The 21,742-nt window shown below is 46.7% G+C and overlaps 1 protein-coding gene across 1 annotated transcript in view; it reads left to right on the forward strand.

Annotated features, from left to right (window-relative positions):
- Positions 1–21,742, forward strand: part of TFCP2L1 (transcription factor CP2 like 1) — a 50,107-nt gene that overhangs the window by 16,581 nt on the left and 11,784 nt on the right. The window contains exons 3-12 of the mRNA XM_059727487.1: positions 9,250–9,326; positions 10,733–10,838; positions 11,068–11,174; positions 12,051–12,203; positions 13,830–13,940; positions 15,226–15,317; positions 17,645–17,693; positions 17,791–17,884; positions 18,908–18,998; positions 19,714–19,808. Coding sequence (XP_059583470.1) covers positions 9,250–9,326; positions 10,733–10,838; positions 11,068–11,174; positions 12,051–12,203; positions 13,830–13,940; positions 15,226–15,317; positions 17,645–17,693; positions 17,791–17,884; positions 18,908–18,998; positions 19,714–19,808 — 975 coding nt within the window. The remainder of the gene's footprint in view (positions 1–9,249; positions 9,327–10,732; positions 10,839–11,067; positions 11,175–12,050; positions 12,204–13,829; positions 13,941–15,225; positions 15,318–17,644; positions 17,694–17,790; positions 17,885–18,907; positions 18,999–19,713; positions 19,809–21,742) is intronic.

The raw sequence follows: 21,742 nt of genomic DNA on the forward strand, positions 1-21,742 counted from the left end.
CGGCGTGTCCATTTTGATTGAAATAAATGGTTTGCAGACTTGGATTGAGCGGGGTGCTGGCACAGTAAATAAGTGCTGGGCCTTCCCTCCAATGCGTCGCGCTCTTGAGTATGTCTTAAGCATTCAGGAGGCAAGAGATGGAAAGAGGGATAGGACCAAGAGGTGGAGAAGGAGAAATGCCAGAGGGGACAGAGGTGTAGAACGAGGAGACGGACACAAAGTACCTATATTAATTGAGCTGACCTCTGTTTGGTTCCTGCAACCCCACTGTTTCGATTGTCACTGGAGGCAGGGTAGAAACACTATAAACCAAAACCTCTGCTTCAGGTAAGGATGCATGGTGGCCATTGGCATCCCTCAGGGTTCAGTACTCAGGCCAGTACTCTTTAACATATTCATAAACGACCTGGATTTGGGCATCAGAAGCAATCTGGCTAAATTTGCAGATGACACCAAATTATGGGGAAGCGTGGTCACATTAGAGGATAGGCTGGGGATTCAGGCCGACTTGGACAGGCTTGTAAGTGGGTGGATCAAAACCTGATGACTTTGAACATCGAGACGCACAAGGTGCTCCACCTCGGGAGAAAGAACCCATATTGTGCCTATAGCCTCGGCAATGCTAGCACCACGATCAAAAGGGACTTGGGGTCGTGACTGACTACAAGATGAGTATGAGCCACCCATGCGATACCACAGTCGGCAAAGCAAATAAAGCCCTGCCTTGCACCTACTGATGCATCTCAAACAAGACCCAGGATGTTATCCTCCCACATTATTCAGCCTTGGTGAGGCCGCAGGTGGAGTACTGTGTCCGGTTCTGGGCTCCACGCTTTAGGAAGGACGTGGAGAAGCTTGAGAGAGTCCAGAGGAGAGCCGCACGCATGATTAGAGGTCAAGAGAACAGGCAGCCTGCTCTGGTGGCAGCCTATAAGGACATCAGGGGTGTGCAGCAGGATCTGAGAGACCGTCTGTTCACCAAAGCAACCCAAGGGAAGACGAGGTCTAACGGTTACAAACTGCTGGAAGACCGTTTTAGACTGGGGATAAGGAAAAACTTCTTTACTGTCTGAGTCTCCAGAGTCTGGAATAGACTCCCCCCAGAACTGGTGCAAGCACCTACTCTGGACACGTTCAAGAAGCGTTTGGATGGTTATCTTGCTGGGGTCATCTGACCCCAAGTGGCTTCCTGCCCCTGGGGCAGGGGGCTGGACTCGATCTCATGAGGTCCCTTCCAGCCCTGGTGTCTATGAATCTAAGACTATGGAAGTCTCCTGAAGAGAAGTGAGTATGCATGGCTTCAGTGAGACGGGAAGGCAAAGCGGACTCCTGCAATCGTAAGTTATTTCCTGAAAGGGCTTCTGATGGTAGAGAGCAGTGGCTCTCAACATCTTTAGACTCAAGGCACTCTTCATTTGGCTCAAGATGCACCTTGTTAGACTTGAAACATCCCTCAGAAAACACCAGCTCTCTTCGCACCTTTTTTTTGGCGACTGAAAAATACTGGAGCAGTTCTTTTGTTGCACAGAACTCAGAAAGACTCATTTTCAACTGTTCAAAATGCTTTTAAGGCACTGGGTTCCTATTTGAAATCTCGGGGTTTATTGTGTGAATCATGTTTGTACACGCAACAGTGTGAGCTTTGCGCGGTACCCTTGGAAGGACCTCAAGGCACACCAGGGTGCCCTGGTGGCCCTGGTTGAGAATCATTGATATAGAGGGTGGTTTGAGGGTGGCCCATAGTGGGCTAGTGGCTTCCTAGCATCCCACATTGCACTCCATAGCTGAGCTTATTGAGCCCTGCAGCTGTAACGGGCAACCATGGCAGCTGCCAAAGCCACATGTGGCCAGGGGAAGAGTTATTCTGTCTCCTTCTTAGCCTCCGCACGTCGTTCTGCAGGATGTTTCTCAAGCTGTGTGCAGGGACCAGGCTTGGACCTTGTGCTTGTCAACCAGAACAGATGGATGAAGTATGCATGACTGGCCTGATCCTTATCACTTCCTCTAGCTCTTTCTTTGCTGATCTGATCAAAAACAATGATCTGATTCTTTTTGAATGGTGACATACGCTGCTCTTCCTTATGCATTCTTGGATTTTGGAGGAAAATAGCCTTTCTCTTCCTTCCACGTCTGCTCACCCCCCCCCCCCCCCCCCCCAGTCGCCTTCAGCTGGCCACATTTTTTTGCCGTTATCAGTGCCACATCTTTGGATATCCTTCTTCTGCTAAATGGATTTGTATCGGTTCGTGGCATTGCTTAATCATCCAGTCTTCTATCTGGGTCCCTCCATGGTGTTTGGATCTGCATTAAAGAAGACAGTATGCTATGTATTTGTGTGTGTGTATGTGTGGGTTTTGGGGTTTTTTTTGGTCTGGCTTCCATTGACTCGGTGCTCATTTTGTCCAGTGTAAACTGGCCTTTGAATTGGGAGTCTAGCTAGCTGAGCTGGCTTTCTTATATGGCTGGATGCTACTCTCTGGGACACCAGAGTCCTAACCAGAAATCAGCTTTACATATTAATGTTTTAGATTTAAAAAAAAAAGAAAAGATTATGCAAGTAGCAAAGCCAAACTGATAACTAAAGCAGGATTTCTAATTCGATAAATAGTTGAGTATTTGAACCTTAGATAACCTTGAATACTGTAAGAACAGCAGCTCTTTTTAAATCTAGAAATGTGTCCAGCAGATGTGACCCAATCCCAGTGGTGGAAATGTAATAGAAGTGACTTTTTAGCGAATGTCTGGCTTTCAGTTCTTTCATCCCAAACATAGCAACTGTTATTTCCTGCATTAATTGCCAAAGATGACAGAAGTTACTTGGTGAGCAGCCTGTACATCTCTCTGTCTGGGAGATGGGTGGAATTGTTTCATGAAGTACAAGTTAGGAACATAGTGAATCCAAGCACTTCACTTTGTCCTGGCCTAGTCTTGTTTCTTGAGCAACGTGGCATGAACTCCTTGCTCACTCCTGGACTTCCGTGAGTACCTGCTATTCTGGGACTGCCCTCTTCAAATGGTAAGTGACAACATAACCTCTTCCCAGTGAAACCTTTAGTGAACTGGAGAGCCAAATTGTCTCTTTAGGAATACCTTGGTACCTGGATAGCGTTGCTCTATGAAGGCGGCAGGGATTAGAGGGGGGTCTCCATAAGAGAAGCCTTGGATGAAATTTAGAGATGGAACCATCTCTTTCATTTTGGGCATAAATATGAGAAGCTTGCTTGCAAAAATATTTCCTTAATTCATTCAATAGTGTTTTATAAAGGGCATTGTGCTCCAATAGATGCCCAGTGTTGCAACACAGTTCTGTCAGCATGAATACATTTTTCAGATAAGACCAGTAAGCTCTCTACCAGCTGTCCAAGACTGTGGAAACCCTACTGTTCACCCTTTTTAACACCCTGCCAAACAGATGTTCTTGTGTGTGCTTGGAAAGCCTTCTAAAATGGGAACATTTGGGCTCATTGCTGTCAACACTGGTGCAGTCCCACCAGCAATACAAATGCCTTGAGCATGGGTGTGGAGAAGATTCAGCGAGCACTTTTCCTTCACACTGGGGTTTAGATCTGCTCTGAGAAAGACTGGATAATCTGGTGAAGATGGGGACTGCAGGGCATGCCTGGGGTAACTGCAGTGTTTCTACTTCCACAAGGGTCCTATGTGGCCCTTGGTGTTCTTCCTCTTGGGAGCTCTGCAGGTCAAGGCAAAGCCTGGCTGAAGTTGACCACTTGTAGGATCATAGGAAAGCAGGGCTGGAAGAGACCTCACAAAATCATCTAGTCTGCTCAAGGCAGGATCATCCCCGACTAAACCATCCCAGCCAAGTGTTTGTCCAACCTGTTCTTAAACTTCCAAGGATGGAGAGTCCACTGTCTCTCTAGGTAGCTGGTCCAATGCTTGACCTCCCTCGTAGGTTGGAGATGAGGAGGAACTTTCCAACTAAATTTCTTCTGGTGCAGCTGGAGGCCATTGCTTCTAGTCCGGTCTCCTACGCCCACAGAGAAAAGGCCATCTCCATCCACTCTGTAACCATCCTTCAGGTATTTGAAGACTGTCATCAAATCACCCCTCAGTCTTCTCTTCTCTGGACTAAATAACCTTATTTATTTTAGTCTTTCCTCATAAATGTAAATGGGGGACCAGATGGTCCATCTGTTCTCATCCACAATGGGAACACACGGCCGAGGTATTTTAGCAGGGGGCCTTGATTCATAGATTCATAGATGTTAGGGTCGGAAGGGACCTCAATAGATCATCGAGTCCGACCCCCTGCATAAGCAGGAAAGAGTGCTGGGTTTAGATGATCCCAGCTAGGTAGTCAGGTCTTGCAGTCATTGCAGGTCTTGCAGTCATTGATCTAGGTAGTCAGGCCTTGCATGCACTTCTCCGGGGTATTTACATGGTTCTGGGCCTGTCTGTAATCCTAGGGATCATGGATGAATAGCTTCAGTTAAAGGAAAACTCTTTCCTATGCTTCTGGAGGTGCTCATATGCAAAAGTCAGCTCACCGTAGGATGGGTTCAGTGGCAGGACTAGCCTGGATCTCTGTCTGTTCTAGGAATTGGAGTGCAGTATTTTGTTCCCCCGTGTTTCTTAACTGAGTTTTTTTCATATCTGTAGCAGAGGGGTTGGTGTAGCACGCACAGAAAGCTGTAAATCTGTGCCCATTTGATTCTTGAGTGACTTCATATGGCTCTGGGATTACCTCGGATTTTGGGTGAAGTCCTGGCTCTCACTGAAGTCACCGGTGACGTAGGCATTGGTTTCAGTCGGGGCCAGGTTTCATTCCTAGTCTATAAAACAATACTTGTGATCCAGTATTTCCACAGCAATAACTCTTGCCACATCCACAATAATCAATGGGTAATTGTAATACCCTCACTGATGCAGCGGTATCATTGGTAGGAATAATGGGAACTGCAGCGGGCATCCCCGTTTCCCCAGGCATCCTCTAACCTTCCTTAAAGCTGGTCTGAACAAGAGTAGTAAAAAGTGCCTGAGCCCTGTCTGATCTTTTCTATCCATAGCAGGGAATAATAGGGTAGCATTGACCATGGACTAATGAATCCAGGGTTCAAATTACACTTTGACACTTGGTGGGCATCTGCAAATAAAATTGGGCTGCTCATCACAATGCCTGAAGAAAATCAGAGACTCCCCCAGGTTATGATTTTCAAATCTTACACGGGGGCTCTTGTCTCTTATGGGGGGGCCCCGGGCGGTCGCCTGGTTTGCCTTCCCCTAAGGCCGTTACTGCTGTCATACTTTGCCTATGATTTACATAAAAGATTTGCATAACTGAGAAGAGACTTGAACCCCTAATTACTAAGTCTAATGCAGATCTTCCTTAATTGCAACACAAAGGGAAAGTTTTTGCAGCGAATCGGAGGGAGAGGATTTGATGGCACATCTGAATGAGTCGCCCTGTCGCAGCATCAAGGCCAATTGTGGCGAGTGTGGAGGAATGCTAACCTTGCCTGTAGTCAAGATTATGTAAGACCTGCTTTCCGACGAGGGTGGGGCGGCAGGGAATTGTTCCATAAGGACATTTAGGAAGCATGTGAAGTATGGCACGTGCCATAGAAACATTTGTGAAACTCAACGGGCCGCGTTCTTATCTGACAAGTATTCTGCGGAGGAATTGTGTAGAGCGTCTAGAGCCTGAAACCCAACCAGCTACTGTGGGAAAGTCTTTTTGAATGATGGGTTTTGGATATTCAAGTCTGATAACCCCTTTGTTTTTGCACAAAGCATTTTCCCTTGGGTTTCAACTAATATTAACATGGCAGGCCTTTGTGGGGAAAGGATTTACACGTGGAGAGAATGTCTGTTTTCTCCTTGTTTTAGTCTGGATCTGTACAGAATCATTTCGATTTTAGGGGATCTTCAAGTTCAGGCCAGTGTTTGGTAACCAGACTGGGATGATAGGCGATAAAGCTTGTGGTACAAAGTTCTGGTATATTCAGATGGCTTGGAGGGAACAGGGCCCACTTAAGTTTTTCTCTTATGGAAGCTGATAATGGGCGGGTTAGGTTAGTTCAAACAAGGCCAACACAGTAGAGGCTGATGAGAGCCTCTACGGCTCACTTAAGTAAGTGTCAAGTGTTTTTATGGGGCTCTGAGCATTTGATAACAGAACAAGGAGCAATGGTCTTAAGTTGCAGCAAGGGAAGTTTGGGTTAGATATTAGGAAGAACTTTTCTCACTAGGAGGGTGGGGAGGCACTGAAACAGGTCACCCAGAGAGGTAGTGGAGTTTCAATCCTTGGAGATTTTTAAGACCCTGCTTGACAAAGCCTTGGCTGGGATGATCTAGTTGGGGATGGTGCTGCTTTGAGCAGGGGGTTGGAAAAGATGTGCCCTCCTGAGGTCCCTTCAGCCCTCATTTTTAATGACTCTGCTCTGGAAAGTCCTGGGTGCTCAACCTGACTCTGCCACTCACTCCCTATGCATGGATTTGGTCAAATCCCTTCACCTTTCTATTTCAGTGTTTCAGTCTGCAAATGGGAGTAGAAACACCCCGAATTGGCTGCTTCCAGGTGTTTGGGTGAAGTGCATTTCCTGCTTGGTCTTGCACGATGGTTTCAATGACGGTGTGAATTACAGTAGAAAGTGCCCTTGCAGGTTTGGCATTGGCACTTGCTGGGCAGTTCGTGCTGGGCTTCTTGTGATCTCCCATAGCGTGTGTATTAATAGGAAGATGGCCTTTGCGCATTTTCCTTCCCATTTGCCATCTCTCCCCCTCGTCTTCTGGTAGATTACTTAAATGCGTCTGGAAATGAACCTGGGCGTGGAGGAGGGAGGTGTTTTTGTATGGAGAGAATTTGAGGTGTGTTGAACAAGGAGGACAGGAAAGGTCCTAATCCCACAAACCAGTTAAACGCATGCTTAACGTGGAAGTCAGTGGAGTTTCTGTTACTTAAAGTCAAGCGTGTGTGTTTTGCATTTCTGCCCGGACTCCTATAAAAGGTATCTAGCTCTCCACTGGTTTTCGGGGAACTCTTAAACTCGCTGAACACGCTAATCTTCCTTAGTACAAAGGCCAGGCGCCCCATAGCCTGCCTCCTGTGCTCTTGTGGCGAGACCGAGTTTCTATTGAAAGTAAACCAGGTGCTTTTGGCTCACACCTACTAAAAGGTGCACATACCATATTTACCCACATCCAAGCCCACTTCAATTTTAAGGCAACCTTCCGCTAATTAGCTTCTGTACATGGAAAATTTATAAATGTCTTATAACTTTTCATGTATAGAATCTAATTAGTGATAGGGTGTCTTAAATGTCCCTTCCCCCCAACCCCACTGATGTGGTGGGGAAAGCAATGGCGGGGAGGATGAGGGTCTAGATCCCTGCCCCTTGCTCTTGCCCCTTCCTGTGCCAGTCCCTTTCCCCTTTTTTTCTTCTGAAGCAGCTCTGCTCCTCCAGGGCAATGGGCAGTGGGCAGCTGTCTCCCCCCACTCCCTGCTCCCTCCTGCATTTGGCCCCCTTCCCCTTCCTCCCTGCCTCTGCCTGCCTTCCCCCCCACTTATTTTCTGCTGCAACTTTACTCCCATTGAGCGATGTCAGCAGCAGTATGGCCCTGCCCTGCCCAGCCAGGAAAAGCAGTGGAAACTCCTGGCTGGGCAGGGTTGGTGGTGGAAGTACCCGAGCCAAAGCAGAAGGCAGGGTGGGGGGACGTGTAGGGGAGAGGAGGAGGAGGTAGTGGGGGAGGCTGCAAGCTTTCTCCCCCCTGGCGCTCCCCCTTCCCTGCTAAATAAGCCATTGCAGCCCAGAGCAAGTGGCAGCTTGGCTCCAGCTTGGGTCTGGGGCCAAAGGTGGAGCACAGGTGCCACCTGCCCCACGAAGGTGCACCCTTGTGCTGGTTGGGAGGGAAGAAACCATGTCTTGGATTTAAGTAAATACGGTACGATTTGGGAACACTTTATGCCACTTATATCTTTATTTGGTACCTTTTTTCCCCACTTCTAGACACTTGCTGGATGCCAGGGTTGTATCCTGCTTATGGGTCTTCACTGTCAGCCTTAGGTGTCTGGTGCAAACGCTGGGGCTAGGACATGGCCAGTCTTTCTATTTGGCCGGTAGAACAAGCTTCATTACCCCGAGCTCCTGTGATGTTTTGATGTTGCCCCTTTGCACAATGCTAGCTGGAACAGCCACGAGTCTCAAGGCTCTCTGCTCAAATACTATACCTGTTATCTCGTGTCTGCTTTTCCCGGATTCAAATCCAGACATGTAGCATTTTTTCCCGCCGATGAGTGACAGCTGCTTTGAGGGAGATGCATCTGTTTGTAGGGGTTTGTTTTTTTTTCCTTTGGAGGGTAACACAGGTTAAGCTGGAAAATCAGCAGCGATCGCCATTTGAGGGCCTGCCTTGTTCCACTTTCAGCTGCATTCTTCAGCAAAAGGGGATGGCAAGATAAACTGGAAAAACTGGCTATATTGGGTATCTACTTCCTCCTCTTACTGTATTGACACTGCCCTGCCTTTGTTCCAGGCACTGGTTCGGTGCAGATGGGTTGCATGCAAAAGGTTCATTGCAGGTCCAGGTTCTGGTATCTTAGGTTCACTGTAATTTCTGTATCTCAGTCCTATATGCTGCCACTGTGGATGCGCTGGCAGTTCTTTAATGCATGCGGAAACAATTGCTTTGGCTGCATCCCTCCTGGGGATAACAAGGCATTGCTGTATAAGTTGCAGGGTCCATTGCTGGTCCTGCAGGATGAGTGTCAGAACCAAGAGCTGTATGTCAGAAGGCCACATTCAAGTCCTCGTGACTCCTGTTGAAGTGGATGGGGTGCAAGATCAGACCCAAACTATCCCCGCTCACACCGTAGTAGAACGAAGAGGCCCCGTTGTGTTAGCTGTTCAGGAGGGACGGGCCCCAATACGAACGATTAGACTAAATAGACGAGACCAAGGAAGTGCTATTTGCTCCCATGTTACATAGGTGAACGAAGGCACGGGAAGATGAAGTGCCTTTCCCAAAGTCATCAGGAAGTCTGTGGAAGAGCTGGAAGATGAACCCAGATCTATTCATCGCGAGCCCAAGCGCCCTAACCATGAGACTACCCTCCCCTCACATCTGCCTGGCTTTAAGGCCTACTCATTAGTGGGACAAACAAGCTTACGTTGCCAAGAATGAGCTTTCCGTGATCAGTCTAATACTTTATTAGCAACATAAATGCCAGCATGACTCTCTCTCATTGCTACAACATGTTAAACACCTTGGAAATGTTTCCTTAAACTCTAGGTCAGTCTTATGAAATCCGTCTACTTGAGAATAGGAAAGTGGGAGAGTTTCAAGATTTAAACACAAAATATGTAAAGGTAAGGAGAAATATAGATTTCTTTTCTTCCTGCTACTACATACAGATACCAATAAAAGGCAAGGCCTTGCTTACATTGAAGACAATGGGAGATATCTTGCCATTGTGTTTAATGAAAATGGGACTGAAGGCCTGACTCCTGAACCGTAGAGATGTGTGGGACTCTGCAGTTTGGCTTTGTGGGGTTTCCTGTAAGCTTTTCATTTGGTCCCGGTCACGTCCTTAGAGTTTCACTGAGCTTTGGGTTCAAACGAATCCCAAAATTCAAGGCTAAAGGGGGTCAATACCATTGAGAGTCACAATGTCTCCTGTCTAACCCATGCAAAGCTATAAATTGGCCCCACGATCCATAGACCTGTGCCGAGATGTGCCCTCAGAAGGAGGAACCCCATTTTTCATGTGACTTTGCACAGTTCCAGTTCACGTTGGCGTGGGCCCAGCCCACAAAGTACAGAAGTTGGTTCTGGTCCTGGGGATTTCACTTGGGGGGGAATAAAACAGAGCCACTCAAAATCTTGGATCCAGGTCTTGTAATGATATCAAACCTTCCTCACCCAAACTCTTGTTTGGAGTGATCCAGGTTTTCTTCTGAGGGGAAGAGAGGGGGCACGCTTGCAAAATTTGGACCCAGATCTGGATTTAGAACATCTCCCTAGTTTAGGCAGATTTAAGTGTCCTATAAAGAGCAGAATAAAAAACAGGAAGAACTTGCAAAATATGGATCTGGATTCAGATTTTGAACTTCTGGCTTCTTTCAGATTGTGGTGCTTGGGTTTAGGGTCCGATTTGGGCCTTTCTCTAGATCATATGAAAAAATGCATCTCTTGCTTCCATCCTGAATAGATGGTCAAAGCAAGGAAATGGACTTCCTTTGGAAACTGGGAGGTGAGGGGTACTTGGCTCATGTTAGCGTATCACTTTGACTATGTAAAGGAAGACATTTAGTGCTAGGTGTTACCGCTACTCTTGGCTTTGTCCGCACTGGGCACTTGTCCTGATTCCAGCAATTGGTTTGTTGCCGACCATTGACGTAGCCGTGCTGGTGCACGCCTCAAGTGATGCTGGGGTAAAGTGCTGCTGGTTGTAAACAGAGGCTTTCCCAGTCTGTACTTGAGTAGCGGCACTGGGGATCAATGACGGACCATCTCTTGCCGGAATTAGGGCAAATTCCAATTGACAAGGTCTCTGCAAAGTGCAAAGAGAGCATTGCCTTGTGGAAGCAATTCTCAGCGGTCCTGTTGGAAATCGGACAGATGTGGTGCTGGGTGACTTTCATGGGACACTGCTCTCCTCCAGAACAGACACGAGTAGGAAGAACAGGTCAGACTTCCCAGTGGGGAAACCAAAATCTCCTCCCGACCAGAGCCTCTGGATTACTTTATTCCTCCTGCCCTCCTTTCTTAACAGAGCATCATTCGTGTGGTTTTCCACGACCGGCGCCTGCAGTACACGGAGCACCAGCAGCTGGAAGGATGGCGATGGAGTCGTCCGGGGGACCGCATCCTTGACATAGGTGAGACTATTTCATTGTGTTTCCTGTACCATGTTTAGAAGCCATATTTTTCATTATTGCTTAAAAAATGGTACGTCTGGGGTTGAACACCACCCCCGACTGCATTGGTTTAAAATGAGATATCTCTGGTTGGCTTGGCTGTTCACATGGGTCTCGTTGCGTGTCTGAAACTCCGCTTCTCTGCTTCAATTTGATATTTTTACAACATTTTAGGGGTTTTCTCCTACAGATATCCCCCTGTCAGTTGGCATCTTGGATCCCAGAGCCAGCCCAACCCAGCTGAACACTGTTGAATTTCTGTGGGATCCATCAAAGAGGGCATCGGCATTCATCCAGGTAAGGAGTAAATGGTGGTGCTGATAGTCTGTAGCATGGGATGCTTGATAGAAGTAGAGACTGAAACAGGAGCCAAAGTGCACGCGAGAGAAATACTCCGATTGCTTTGATGAATGTGCATGTGATTGTCCCATCCACTTGAAACCTTGTCCCCCTAGGCCAGTGATTCTCAGCCAGGGTGCCATGACACGCGAGGATGCCTTGATAGCTTTTCAAGGGTGCCCAACATGGCATGCAGCTTTAGCGCTGTTGAATGTGCAAACATGATTCACAAGATAAATCCAGAGATTTCAAATAGGAATCCATAATGTTAATCCATAATCCCCCCACCCCTCTGCTGCTGACACTGCTGTGGCTGCCTGCAGGAGCTCCCCGCTGCCATGCTCCCACCGCTGCCACCACCACCGCCTGCGGGAGCTCTCCGCTGCCACGCTCCCACCGCTGCCACCACCACTGCCTGCGGGAGCTCTCCGCTGCCACGCTCCCAGCACCACCACCACTGCCTGCAGGAGCTCTCCGCTGCCACGCTCCCAGCACCACCACCACTGCCTGCAGGAGCTCTCCGCTGCCACGCTCCCACCGCTGCCACCACCACCACCTGCAGGAGCTCTCCGCTGCCACGCTCCCAGCACCACCACCACTGCCTGCAGGCAGTCGCCATGCCCCCCCAGCTTTTGGAGGCACGTGGCATTCATAGCTGTAGTGCTTTTCTGTAGTAAAAAAAATGAGCAAAAACCTAAGAGTTGGCATTTTCTGGGGGGCACACCTCAAATCTAGAAGTGCAATTGAGAACCACTGCCTTTGATCCCCGAACTTCAGGGTGGTGCTGGCTTTCCTTCACCCAATCTATTACAAACACAATCTCGGTTTTTCCAGGTGCATTGTATCAGCACAGAGTTCACGCCACGGAAACATGGCGGGGAGAAAGGAGTGCCTTTCCGGGTACAAATTGACACCTTTAAGCAGAACGAGAACGGCGAATATACAGAGCACTTGCATTCGGCAAGCTGTCAGATCAAAGTGTTCAAGGTAAGGGCTAGTTCTGGCTTGCCTAAGTTGTCTCGGGGGTAAGACCGGGGGGATGTTGGTCTTGCAGGACTCGAGGTTTTCAAAATGTTTGTGCTAGTGTTGCTTACATTACAAGAATAGAGCCAGGAAGAAAGCCATTAAAGTGGCGACTCTCCAGCTCTTCCAAGGGAACTTTTTCCTGGGAGTGAAGGGGCCAAACGTCCTGGTACTATAGCAGTACAAACCATGCTGTGCATCTAGCTGCGTGACCCTGATGAGACTCATGACCTTGGAGATGGATCCTTCCATAACCCGTGCAATGTGAGAGAGGCGACTGCGGTTGGGTGCTGTTTCGGAAGTTTTAAACAGCTTATGGCTGTGGTGCTGGGAATGACAACTCCATGAGAAGGCGCCCATATGCAGAATGAAATTGTTATATCGAAGGTGGCTTAACTCCCGAGAGGTATTGTCTTTCGCAGCGTAGCAGAATTAGCAATAAAGATAGTGTTTATTCTAAGCCATTTCATTGTATATGGCTTATATCCTATATAGACCTCTATATAATATCATCTATAATTTAACGTAGATTATATGTGTGTGTGTGTGTGTGCATATGCGCGTGTGCATGTGTGTATGCATGTGTGTGCGTGTGCATGTGTCCATGTGTGCGTGTGCATGTGTGCCTGTATGTATGTGTGCATGTGTGCGTGTGCCCGTGTGTGTGCATGTATGTATGTGCATGCGCCCGTGTGTGCGCGTGTGTGTGCATGTGCATGTGTGCCCGTGTGTGTGCATGTATGTGTGTGTGTGTGCGCATGTGTATATACACAGACACACATACACAAATATATAATATATATTAAATTATAGATGACATAAATATAAAACATTCTGTTTTAATGTTTAGAGGTGTACATAGGATATAAGAGAAGACGTATATAATTATATGGCTTAGAATTAACACTCTCTGTATTGCTAATTCTGCTATGCTTTGGAAGGCACTACCGTGTGCGCATATAAAATATTATGAAGCATCCAGGCACCTACGAACTTGTTCTTGTATAAATCCAGAGCGATTCCCATGGGTTCAGTAGAGTTCTCTAGATTTGCAGCCAGGTAGTCAAGAACAGGAGGGCAGTCCTCCCGAGTGGTCTTGCTTCCCCCTGAGGTTAGGAGCATGACTGCTGCCCAAACTGGTTTCACCAAACCGATGCTTTAGTCAGTGGCCCCCGAGTTCCACGGAGGGACTCGTTGAAGTAGGGGTCCAAACCGAATCTACGTCCCCTCCTTGATGGAGGGAGTTCAGTGTTGGCTGTTGTACTTTTTGAGGTTTCCCAATGTTTGCTGACCCTCCTAACTCAGATTTGCGCTTTAAAAGGGCCGGTATCCAATCACAGGGGCGACTTTTTACCCTCGGCATGTGTCGGAAGGGCTACAGGAATGATCAAAGCATGTGTTAGGCACGAGAGAGTCTTGTTTTAAATGGCTGCTTGAAAAATACAGGCCTTGTCCTGCTCTCCTTCCATGTGTAGAAAGCCCATAGATGTCAACAAGACTTTTGTACGCAGATGAAACAAAACCTGTGGCCCTCTGTTACCAGCCCTGTAGTACTTGGCATAAGGAAATGCTTGTGCTCTGTGATTATAGCCTAAAGGGGCTGACAGGAAACAGAAGACCGACAGAGAGAAAATGGAGAAGAAGACAGCACAGGAGAAGGAGAAATATCAGCCTTCTTATGAAACCACCATTCTCACGGAGGTAAGATGGTCCGTGCATGACGCCATCCTGTTGCATTTGGGCAGCACATTTGAATCAAGTAGCTTAGCTTTTAAATGGTGTTCAATTAGCCCTGCCTGCTCCAGCTGGCAATGTCTGTTCTTGCATGAACGTACTTCACAACCCACGACGCTGAATTGGGTCTTGATCAGCTTTGTTCTGCAACGGGCGGATGCTCCAGTTGCATCCTGCAGGGGTACGGCTTAAAGGAGGTTTTCGTCTTCCCGTAATCCAGATGCTGCACATCAGTGTGCGGCAGGCTTCAAACTCACTGCTCAAGGGATGCCTGGGGATACTGCTTCCGAGCTGGGTTTTCCTCCATCCCAATAGTAAAAACAACCCTCTCCCCATTCATTAGGCAGGGGGAGGGGAGGTGGAAGTAGTATTCTAAGTAACCTGTCCTATATTGCTGAGTGGTCCTTTCCAGTGAGATCTTTGTGCAAAGAGACTTAATCCTACAGGGTTGACCCGTCCCGGGGCTCTTTCTGTTGGCACCAGTGCACTTTGACACGTTCAATCAGGAAATCCTCTGGCTCTGGTTGTTCAAGAGTTAAATATTTGCCAAAGCTGTTTGTGGAGGTGATAAAACTCCCAGGAATGCCACAAAAAAAAAAAAGTCTCCTCTTTATCATTGCAAACAGGGATATTCCACAGCGGACATCAAACAGGGCCTGATTCTGCTACTGATTACAGTGGTGTAAATCCAGAACGGAGCAACTGCCTTCAGTGGAGTTGTGCCGGTGTCAGTCCAGGGGAACTAACTGTAGTTCCCCTGACCCGTCTGTTTATTTGCACGCGTGTTTGCAAAGGTCTTCAGCAGCTGTGCTTGTGTCCAGCTGGGATTTTCTTGTAACAACCTCCTTTTATAACTTGACTTCCCCTGCTGATAGCGCAGGCCTGCATTTTGAATGCATCGGGCCAAATAATACAAAGTGCTTCTGGTCCCTTTGCTGTAGTTTGAGAATTTATAATTGAAACTCGAGGCTCCCAGCTGGGTTATTTCTGTATCGTCAGACAGATTCAGCCTTCAGTCTGAATTGACTTGGGAGAGCCCCGTTTGGCTGGGTGTTAAGCCAAGACAGGCTTTGTGGGAAGGGAGGTGGGAGGGAGGGGAAATGCACAATGGGAAAGAATTTGTCGAGCACTGGGGCCACATCCTTCTCCTCGGCAGGGGTGGATAGAGTGGCAATAGCATATCATTGGTGTAAAAGGAGAATCCCTTGGCAGTGCTCCGTGCTCAGTGTCCCCATTGGCTTTGTTCAAACAGTGCTCTCCATGGCCAGACGTGCCTTATCAAATGAACAACGCTCCATCTCCGAGTTACAACAGTTCTCCAAACAGCTTCAGCCTTGGAGATGGGTACGTAACAAATGCCTTCTTTATCTTCTCAGTTGACACACAACCTGTATGGGTGCGCACACACGTGTGTCTGTGTGTGTGTGTTTACACCCTTCCTTTCTCCTAATGGGTCGTGCAGCTCTTGCACTGGAGCTAGGCACTTAGCCCAACTGAAGTCCATTTGTCACAAGGAGCCTGTTTCCCACTTCCTTGCTAGCTGACCAGTGGATAGTAGTTTTAAGCCTTAGCTGCCCTGCCTGTGAGCTGCCTTTCATTTCAACCCAGAAGCTCTCATAGAGCAGAATATTTACATCTCCCTTCAGCTTGGGAATATAATGGGAGCAGCATGAAATTCTTCTTATGTTAGCTGCTTGTGCATCCCCCCCTTTTACAGCCCCTGTGAACTTCTTGACTGATGGTAATGACTGGGAAGTGCTGGAAGTAATGGTTAGGAAGTGCTATACACAAGTAATGGATAGGAAGTCATGTACTATGGATAGGAAGTGCTGATATGCTAAATATAAGTAATGGAGAGGAACTCGTATGCTATGGATAGGAAGTGCTGATATGCTAAATATAAGTAATGGAGAGGAACTCGTATGCTATGGATAGGAAGTGCTGATATGCTAAATATAAGTAATGGAGAGGAACTCGTATGCTATGGATAGGAAGTGCTACATGCCATATAAGTAATGGCTAGGAGGCCATATACTCTAGATAGGAAGTGCTACATACCATAGAAGTAATGGATAGTAAGTCCTATACTATGGATAGGAAGTGCTACACACTATAGAAGTAATGGATAGAAGGTCCTATACTATGACTTCAAGGGCTGAACGTTTCCTGATGGGAGCTAAAGGCACTGAGGACTTCTTGAGTGGCTTTACATCACCTTCTGGCTCCCAAACCACTTGGGCGGCGGTGCCAGTTGAGTAGGTTTGAAGGTAGTGGAATCTCGAATAAAAACACCACGAGGATTCTAATGAACTGCCCCGAAGCGGAGGCGACGGCGGGAGTAGAGCTGCTAAACCATCCTATAGACGTGGCTCAGATGGCCATATGCCTAACTCTCAAGGTTGTGCGTTTCGTGGGTCAGTATCCTTCAGTACGTCTCTCTTTCCCCCTCCCCGCCCCACATCATGTCAGTACCATCGCAGTTTGGTACCCAAACGTTGAGCAACTCTCATGGTGAAAATCCTCCTACGCATCGGAGTTTCTGGAACCTGCCTTTTAAATAAACCAGGCAGTTTACTGGATTATCCATGGAGTTTTTTTTCCCCCCTTAAGAAGTCAATGAAAGCTCTGCTCTTTCCTGCAGGAAGGTTTGGATTGGGCCATAGGGCTGGATAATACATATCTAGTAGAACTAGATAAAGCTAAAGTTCATGGGATGGAAGTGAGCATTATATTAGCATTTCCCCAAATAACTTAAGCTCCTGGTGTAGATAAGAAGGGAGATTTGGATATCTCTTCTGAGAACTTCTTTTTCATTCAGAGATAAATGGTTAGCTCTGTGGGCCAATCTTGGTTTGTTTTAAAGCACTGTCCACACTGGAGGATAAAGCATGTTTGGAAACCAGTCTGTACTAACACTGTTCAAACACTATTCGTCCTCCTTTAAAATACTAACATCAGATCAGATCAGATCATTGCTCTGTTTTTGCTCAAGCGAATTCCCACAACCGGTCATTGAAGTTTGTTAAATGTTTGCCCCTGGCCCACAATGGCAAATCATCCTCTCTTAGTGAGTGGCTTTACAATAGTGACTCGCTCCGATGGACCAGCTTGAACCTGTAGCCTGCAGAAAGTTGCAGAAGTGCACTTCAGTGTTTTGTGGTATCAGATCAGTTTGGTGCAGAAAAATGGTGGGGCATCTGTTGCCAGCCCTGCCAAAGCCAAGAGAAATCTTGTGTCCGAAAAGGGAGATGTGATCAGGGTTAACATTCGGGTTTATTCCACACCTGTCATGCTAAAATCAAAATCATCAGATTTTTGCTAGGCTATTGGGGATTTAATTTCATAGGAGCAGAATTATTGGGTCTGATATGCCTGTTTCTTCCCTCTAAAGATGACTGGATTGGGTGGGTTAGAAGACATCTGCTTGCTTTTCATATGCATTTGAAAATCAGCAAGAAAGGCAAAGCTAGTGGCAATTTGCTACAGAATTGGTCTCAAGTTAACTGTATCCTCTTTCTATCTGGAGAAGAGATGCCAAGTGGATAAGAAACTACGGGGCAAGACAAGGGAGAATGGGGGAAGATGACCAGAACTTTTTTTTTTTTTTTTAATTTTTCAATGTAAAATTTAAAATAATATTTTTTCTCTCCCAACTTTTATACAACGTTTAGCAACAGTTCTCCAACCCACCAAGTGGAGTTCCTGCCTCCCAGCAATGACGTAAGTATTTGAGATCATGTTAATGTGATGCTTTTCTTTTTTTAGGACACTGGTGAACAGTTCATTTCAAGACCCTCTTATTCTTTTTGCAATGTAGCATCTCCTTCCCTCTGCTTCTATTCAAGATGCCCAGCAGTGGCTTCATCGTAATAGGTTCTCTCCATTCTGTAGACTCTTCTCCAGCTTTTCGGGTAAGTTTTTAAAGGCTCCATATGATCATGGTTTTTTGGGTTTTTTTCATTTTATAAGTGTGGCTTAGGCTTTCCATCTTGCCGGCATTCGCCAAAGCGAATTGTGAGCGTGAGACCGGAGGAATCTTTAGAAAGAGGAACTAAGGCTTGGAGAATGGAAGGGGTGAGGCTAGTTTTAGTGGTGGGATTAGCTGAATACTGGGTACTTCTGGCAATTGGGCTGCTTATTTACGCCGAAATATGGATCTGAGAATCGGGCTTCAGGCAGCTTAATTTGGAAAATCTTGGTCGCTGAAATTCTAGCTTCTGACCTAGAACCTGAAAAGTTGTTATTTCCATCAAAGTTGGCCTTGGAGGAACTGAATACTTCTAAGGTATGAACAGTTACAGCCAGTCAGCAGATCCGTGATAACAATCAACGTACCTGCTTTTTCCCTCGCGGTAAGGGAAAGCTATTCCACGGCAATTTATCCTCTTCCATTGAGGGGTACACTGTCACGGCTCAGCTTTCCCTCTTCTCATGGGAAGCATGTGGACAGTGATATCCAGCAAGTCCCTTGCTTCCCATTTTGCTTGCTGTAACTTGTTTCCCCCATGCCGTTCAACATGACATTTCTTTAAATACTCCTTTGTGGCAGAATGTTTTCTAGCCGTTATCTGCGTTCATCATCATGGGTCACAAGGGATCAATGGCCAAATTGTGTTTGGAGTTGCTTATTAAAATGCTTTTCGATTGTAGCAGAAGCAGACTTGAGCCCGCTGACCAGTGACTCCATTCTAGCTTGTCATGCATCGGTTAAATGCTTCCTCTGGATCAGGGGTGTAGGTTGTAGTCATGTTGGTCTAATGCCTATGTCCTCTGGATCACTGTTTCTTAGATTTTATTTTCCCAGGGATTGCCCGTGCTAGGCACGTCTTGAATATAAACCATTTATCCGATATCTCTTTGCAAGTCAGTCTGATTCGACTCTGTAGATGGAAGCTCTTAGGTTAATGTCTGAAACCTCTCCTTGCCACGTGCAGGTGCTGACTTACTAAAGATGTCCAAAGAAGACTTTGTTCAGATCTGTGGCCCTGCTGATGGAATTCGGCTTTTTAATGCAATCAAAGGAAGGTGCGTACCCATCACTTCCATGTAGGACTACTTCAGCATCCTTTAGCTCGTCCAGAGCTCACTGAACTCAAAGGGACTGGCTCAAAGCAGGTCGTCTCAGAAGCCGGTTGCTAATGGTTTGCATGGTCTAAGCTTCAGTCTGAACACTGCCCAGCTCGTGTCAGTTAAAAGTAAAAAATGAATCTAATATGACTCTTCGGAAGTCTATTTGGAATCAGTGACCCCAGTACAGTTCTGGGAAGACACTACTCCACCTGCCACGTTGCACCTATGTTTCACCCTAGCTTTCTGCTAAGGCAGGGAATGAATTAAAAGGACCAAGCTCACAATTGTCCCACAAAACGTTCTCAGGAGCAGTGACACATTACTTATCTGGGCTGGGTTGAAGCCAGTAAATGCAGGCCTCATTTTTCTAAGGTAGAGCAAACCTCCTACAAGCCACCAGGCACTGCCAACTCTTAGATGCATCATAGGAGCTGGGGATGTTTAGCATCCTCTTAGCACCTTGCAGTCTCAGGCTTTCCCCCAACTCTGGGGTATCAGGTCCCCTGCAGTGTAGCATTAAGATTCCCCAGAGCTGCTTGTTTCTGCAATACCCAAACCGGTCCCAGGAGCCATCTGAGTGTCTCTTCTCTGTGGTGAGGATCTGCTCAGAGCAACACCACAGTACTTGTAATGAAGACTTATCACTATATATATATTTTTTTCCCTACAGGAATGTAAGGCCTAAGATGACAATTTATGTCTGTCAGGAACCGGAGCAGAACAGGTCTCATCACAAACGGGAGAATGGGGACAGTAATCTGTGCGGTAAGTTGGCACACCTGGGTTGGCGCACCTGCTCATCTGATGAGAACTGTGCCTTGTTTCCCAGCTCCCTGTAAATAATGGGCCCAATTCATCCCAGTTCTACTTGGCTCTTGGGCTCCTGCAAGGGAAGCCCACACTGCATGCTGCCTGCCTGGGAGGCAATTCACTTTTTGAAGTGGAATCGGGGTAGGCAGTGGTATCAGCACTGTGCCACCCTTCAGCTGCCGTAGGAACCGTGCCTAAGGGACTGTCACAATAGGGATGGGATTTGAAGCATATATAACTTCTCTCTTCCCAACGATTCTTGCAGGGTTTTCATCCCAGTCAGCTTCGTACTTGCTAGGAGAGCTACTGAAACTTCTGCAAAACCCTTGGATGGCAAGGAGATTGCGGCCCCTTTTAAACTAGTGCTAGCTCCATTCTTTTTATCGTTAAGTGCTGACCTAAACCGAGAGTGAATTTAGTTCTCCACCTTCACTGGAGTGGAGTGATTTTTTTTTTTTTTTTTTCAATGTTATTTCATCCTTTTTTGGTCACAAATGCTGCTGCTTTTTGCTGGTTTTCCCCGTTTACCGTGCAGTACAAGCATGAGATCTGAAATACCTGAACTCCCTAGAACCATAGATCAAAAAGGTAGTAAGAGCAATAGTCTTCATCACTCCTCTGAGGAAGCTGCATTTTAAAATCCATCTGGGGGTCCGTGTAGGATTTCGGTGTAAGACTTGTCCTTCTAGCAGAGGCACATCAAATCTAGGACTACAAATCATTTGTCTGCACAAGTGAAGTTGAGACGCATAACAGTCCATCCTCATTAGCTTGCTCTAAGTGACAATGCACATGAAAGAACCAGGTGGAGGTTTAAAGTGTCTTGATTATAACACATAGCCCACAAATATTCAAGAGCCTGATACCAGGGTTCATGGATTCAGAGACGCTAGGGTCGGAAGGGACCTCAGCAGGTCTCTGAGTCCGACCCCCTGCCCGGGGAGGAAAGAGCACTGGGGTCAGACGGCTCCAGCCAGATGCTTGTCCAGTCTCCTGGATTTCATAGATTGAACATAGCAAGTTAAAATGTCTGAAGCCATTTGAGATGCCTCCAAGAGTAGATCTCATGCATTTAAGTGTTAAGAGTTTTCAAGCAATAGAGTTTTCAAACTCTAATACAGAAGCTGGAACCAGATATTGGATAGGGGAGCTATCTTTTTATTTTGCTGGGTTTTTTTCACTGAGAAATCAAACACACCGGGCATGTTTACACATGCATTTACACTGGCTTAAATTTACTGTGGATTAAGTGGGAATAGGCTGGTGTCTGCATGTGCTGGCATTAAAGCGCATTAGCGCAGTATGTGGACTGACTTAGAACTAAAATTAGCCCCAAGTCAGTCCACGCACACACAATGTTACTGTGCAGTAAGGCCTCTACATGTGCATTACTGCGCAGTAACTAACTAGGCATAAATTTGATACCTGCAACATGAAGGTATCAGATTTACACTCAAATCAACTTAAGTCATCATATTTAGCATGCAGTATGGGCATTCATGTGTAGATGTGTGCACCTGTACTGTGTAGTCATTTTAGTTGCTGAGCAGTAAATGCACATGTGTAGATGCACCCACTGTGCAGCAGTGTAGACAACTCACTAGATTAATTCTGAATGAAAAACTAAACCATGTCACGTTATGGAAGATGAAAAAATGGCAGCTTTCATAAGCACACATTTCAAAGCTTATGACGTTTGGCTGGTTGCAATTATCTTTGTACACGTGCTTCTCCACATACGTGAAGGACTGATACTGGAAATGCTTTAAAAGGCTTTGAAAATGGAGTATTGGCTTTCCTATAAATGCATAATGATGTGATACAGTGGATCCAATTTTAAAGTCTGCATTTTCAAGTTACCGCTGATTACATCTGGGATACTGAATCTG

This window comes from Alligator mississippiensis, chromosome 4 (assembly GCF_030867095.1).
Source record: "Alligator mississippiensis isolate rAllMis1 chromosome 4, rAllMis1, whole genome shotgun sequence".
Taxonomy (NCBI): Eukaryota; Metazoa; Chordata; order Crocodylia; family Alligatoridae; genus Alligator; species Alligator mississippiensis.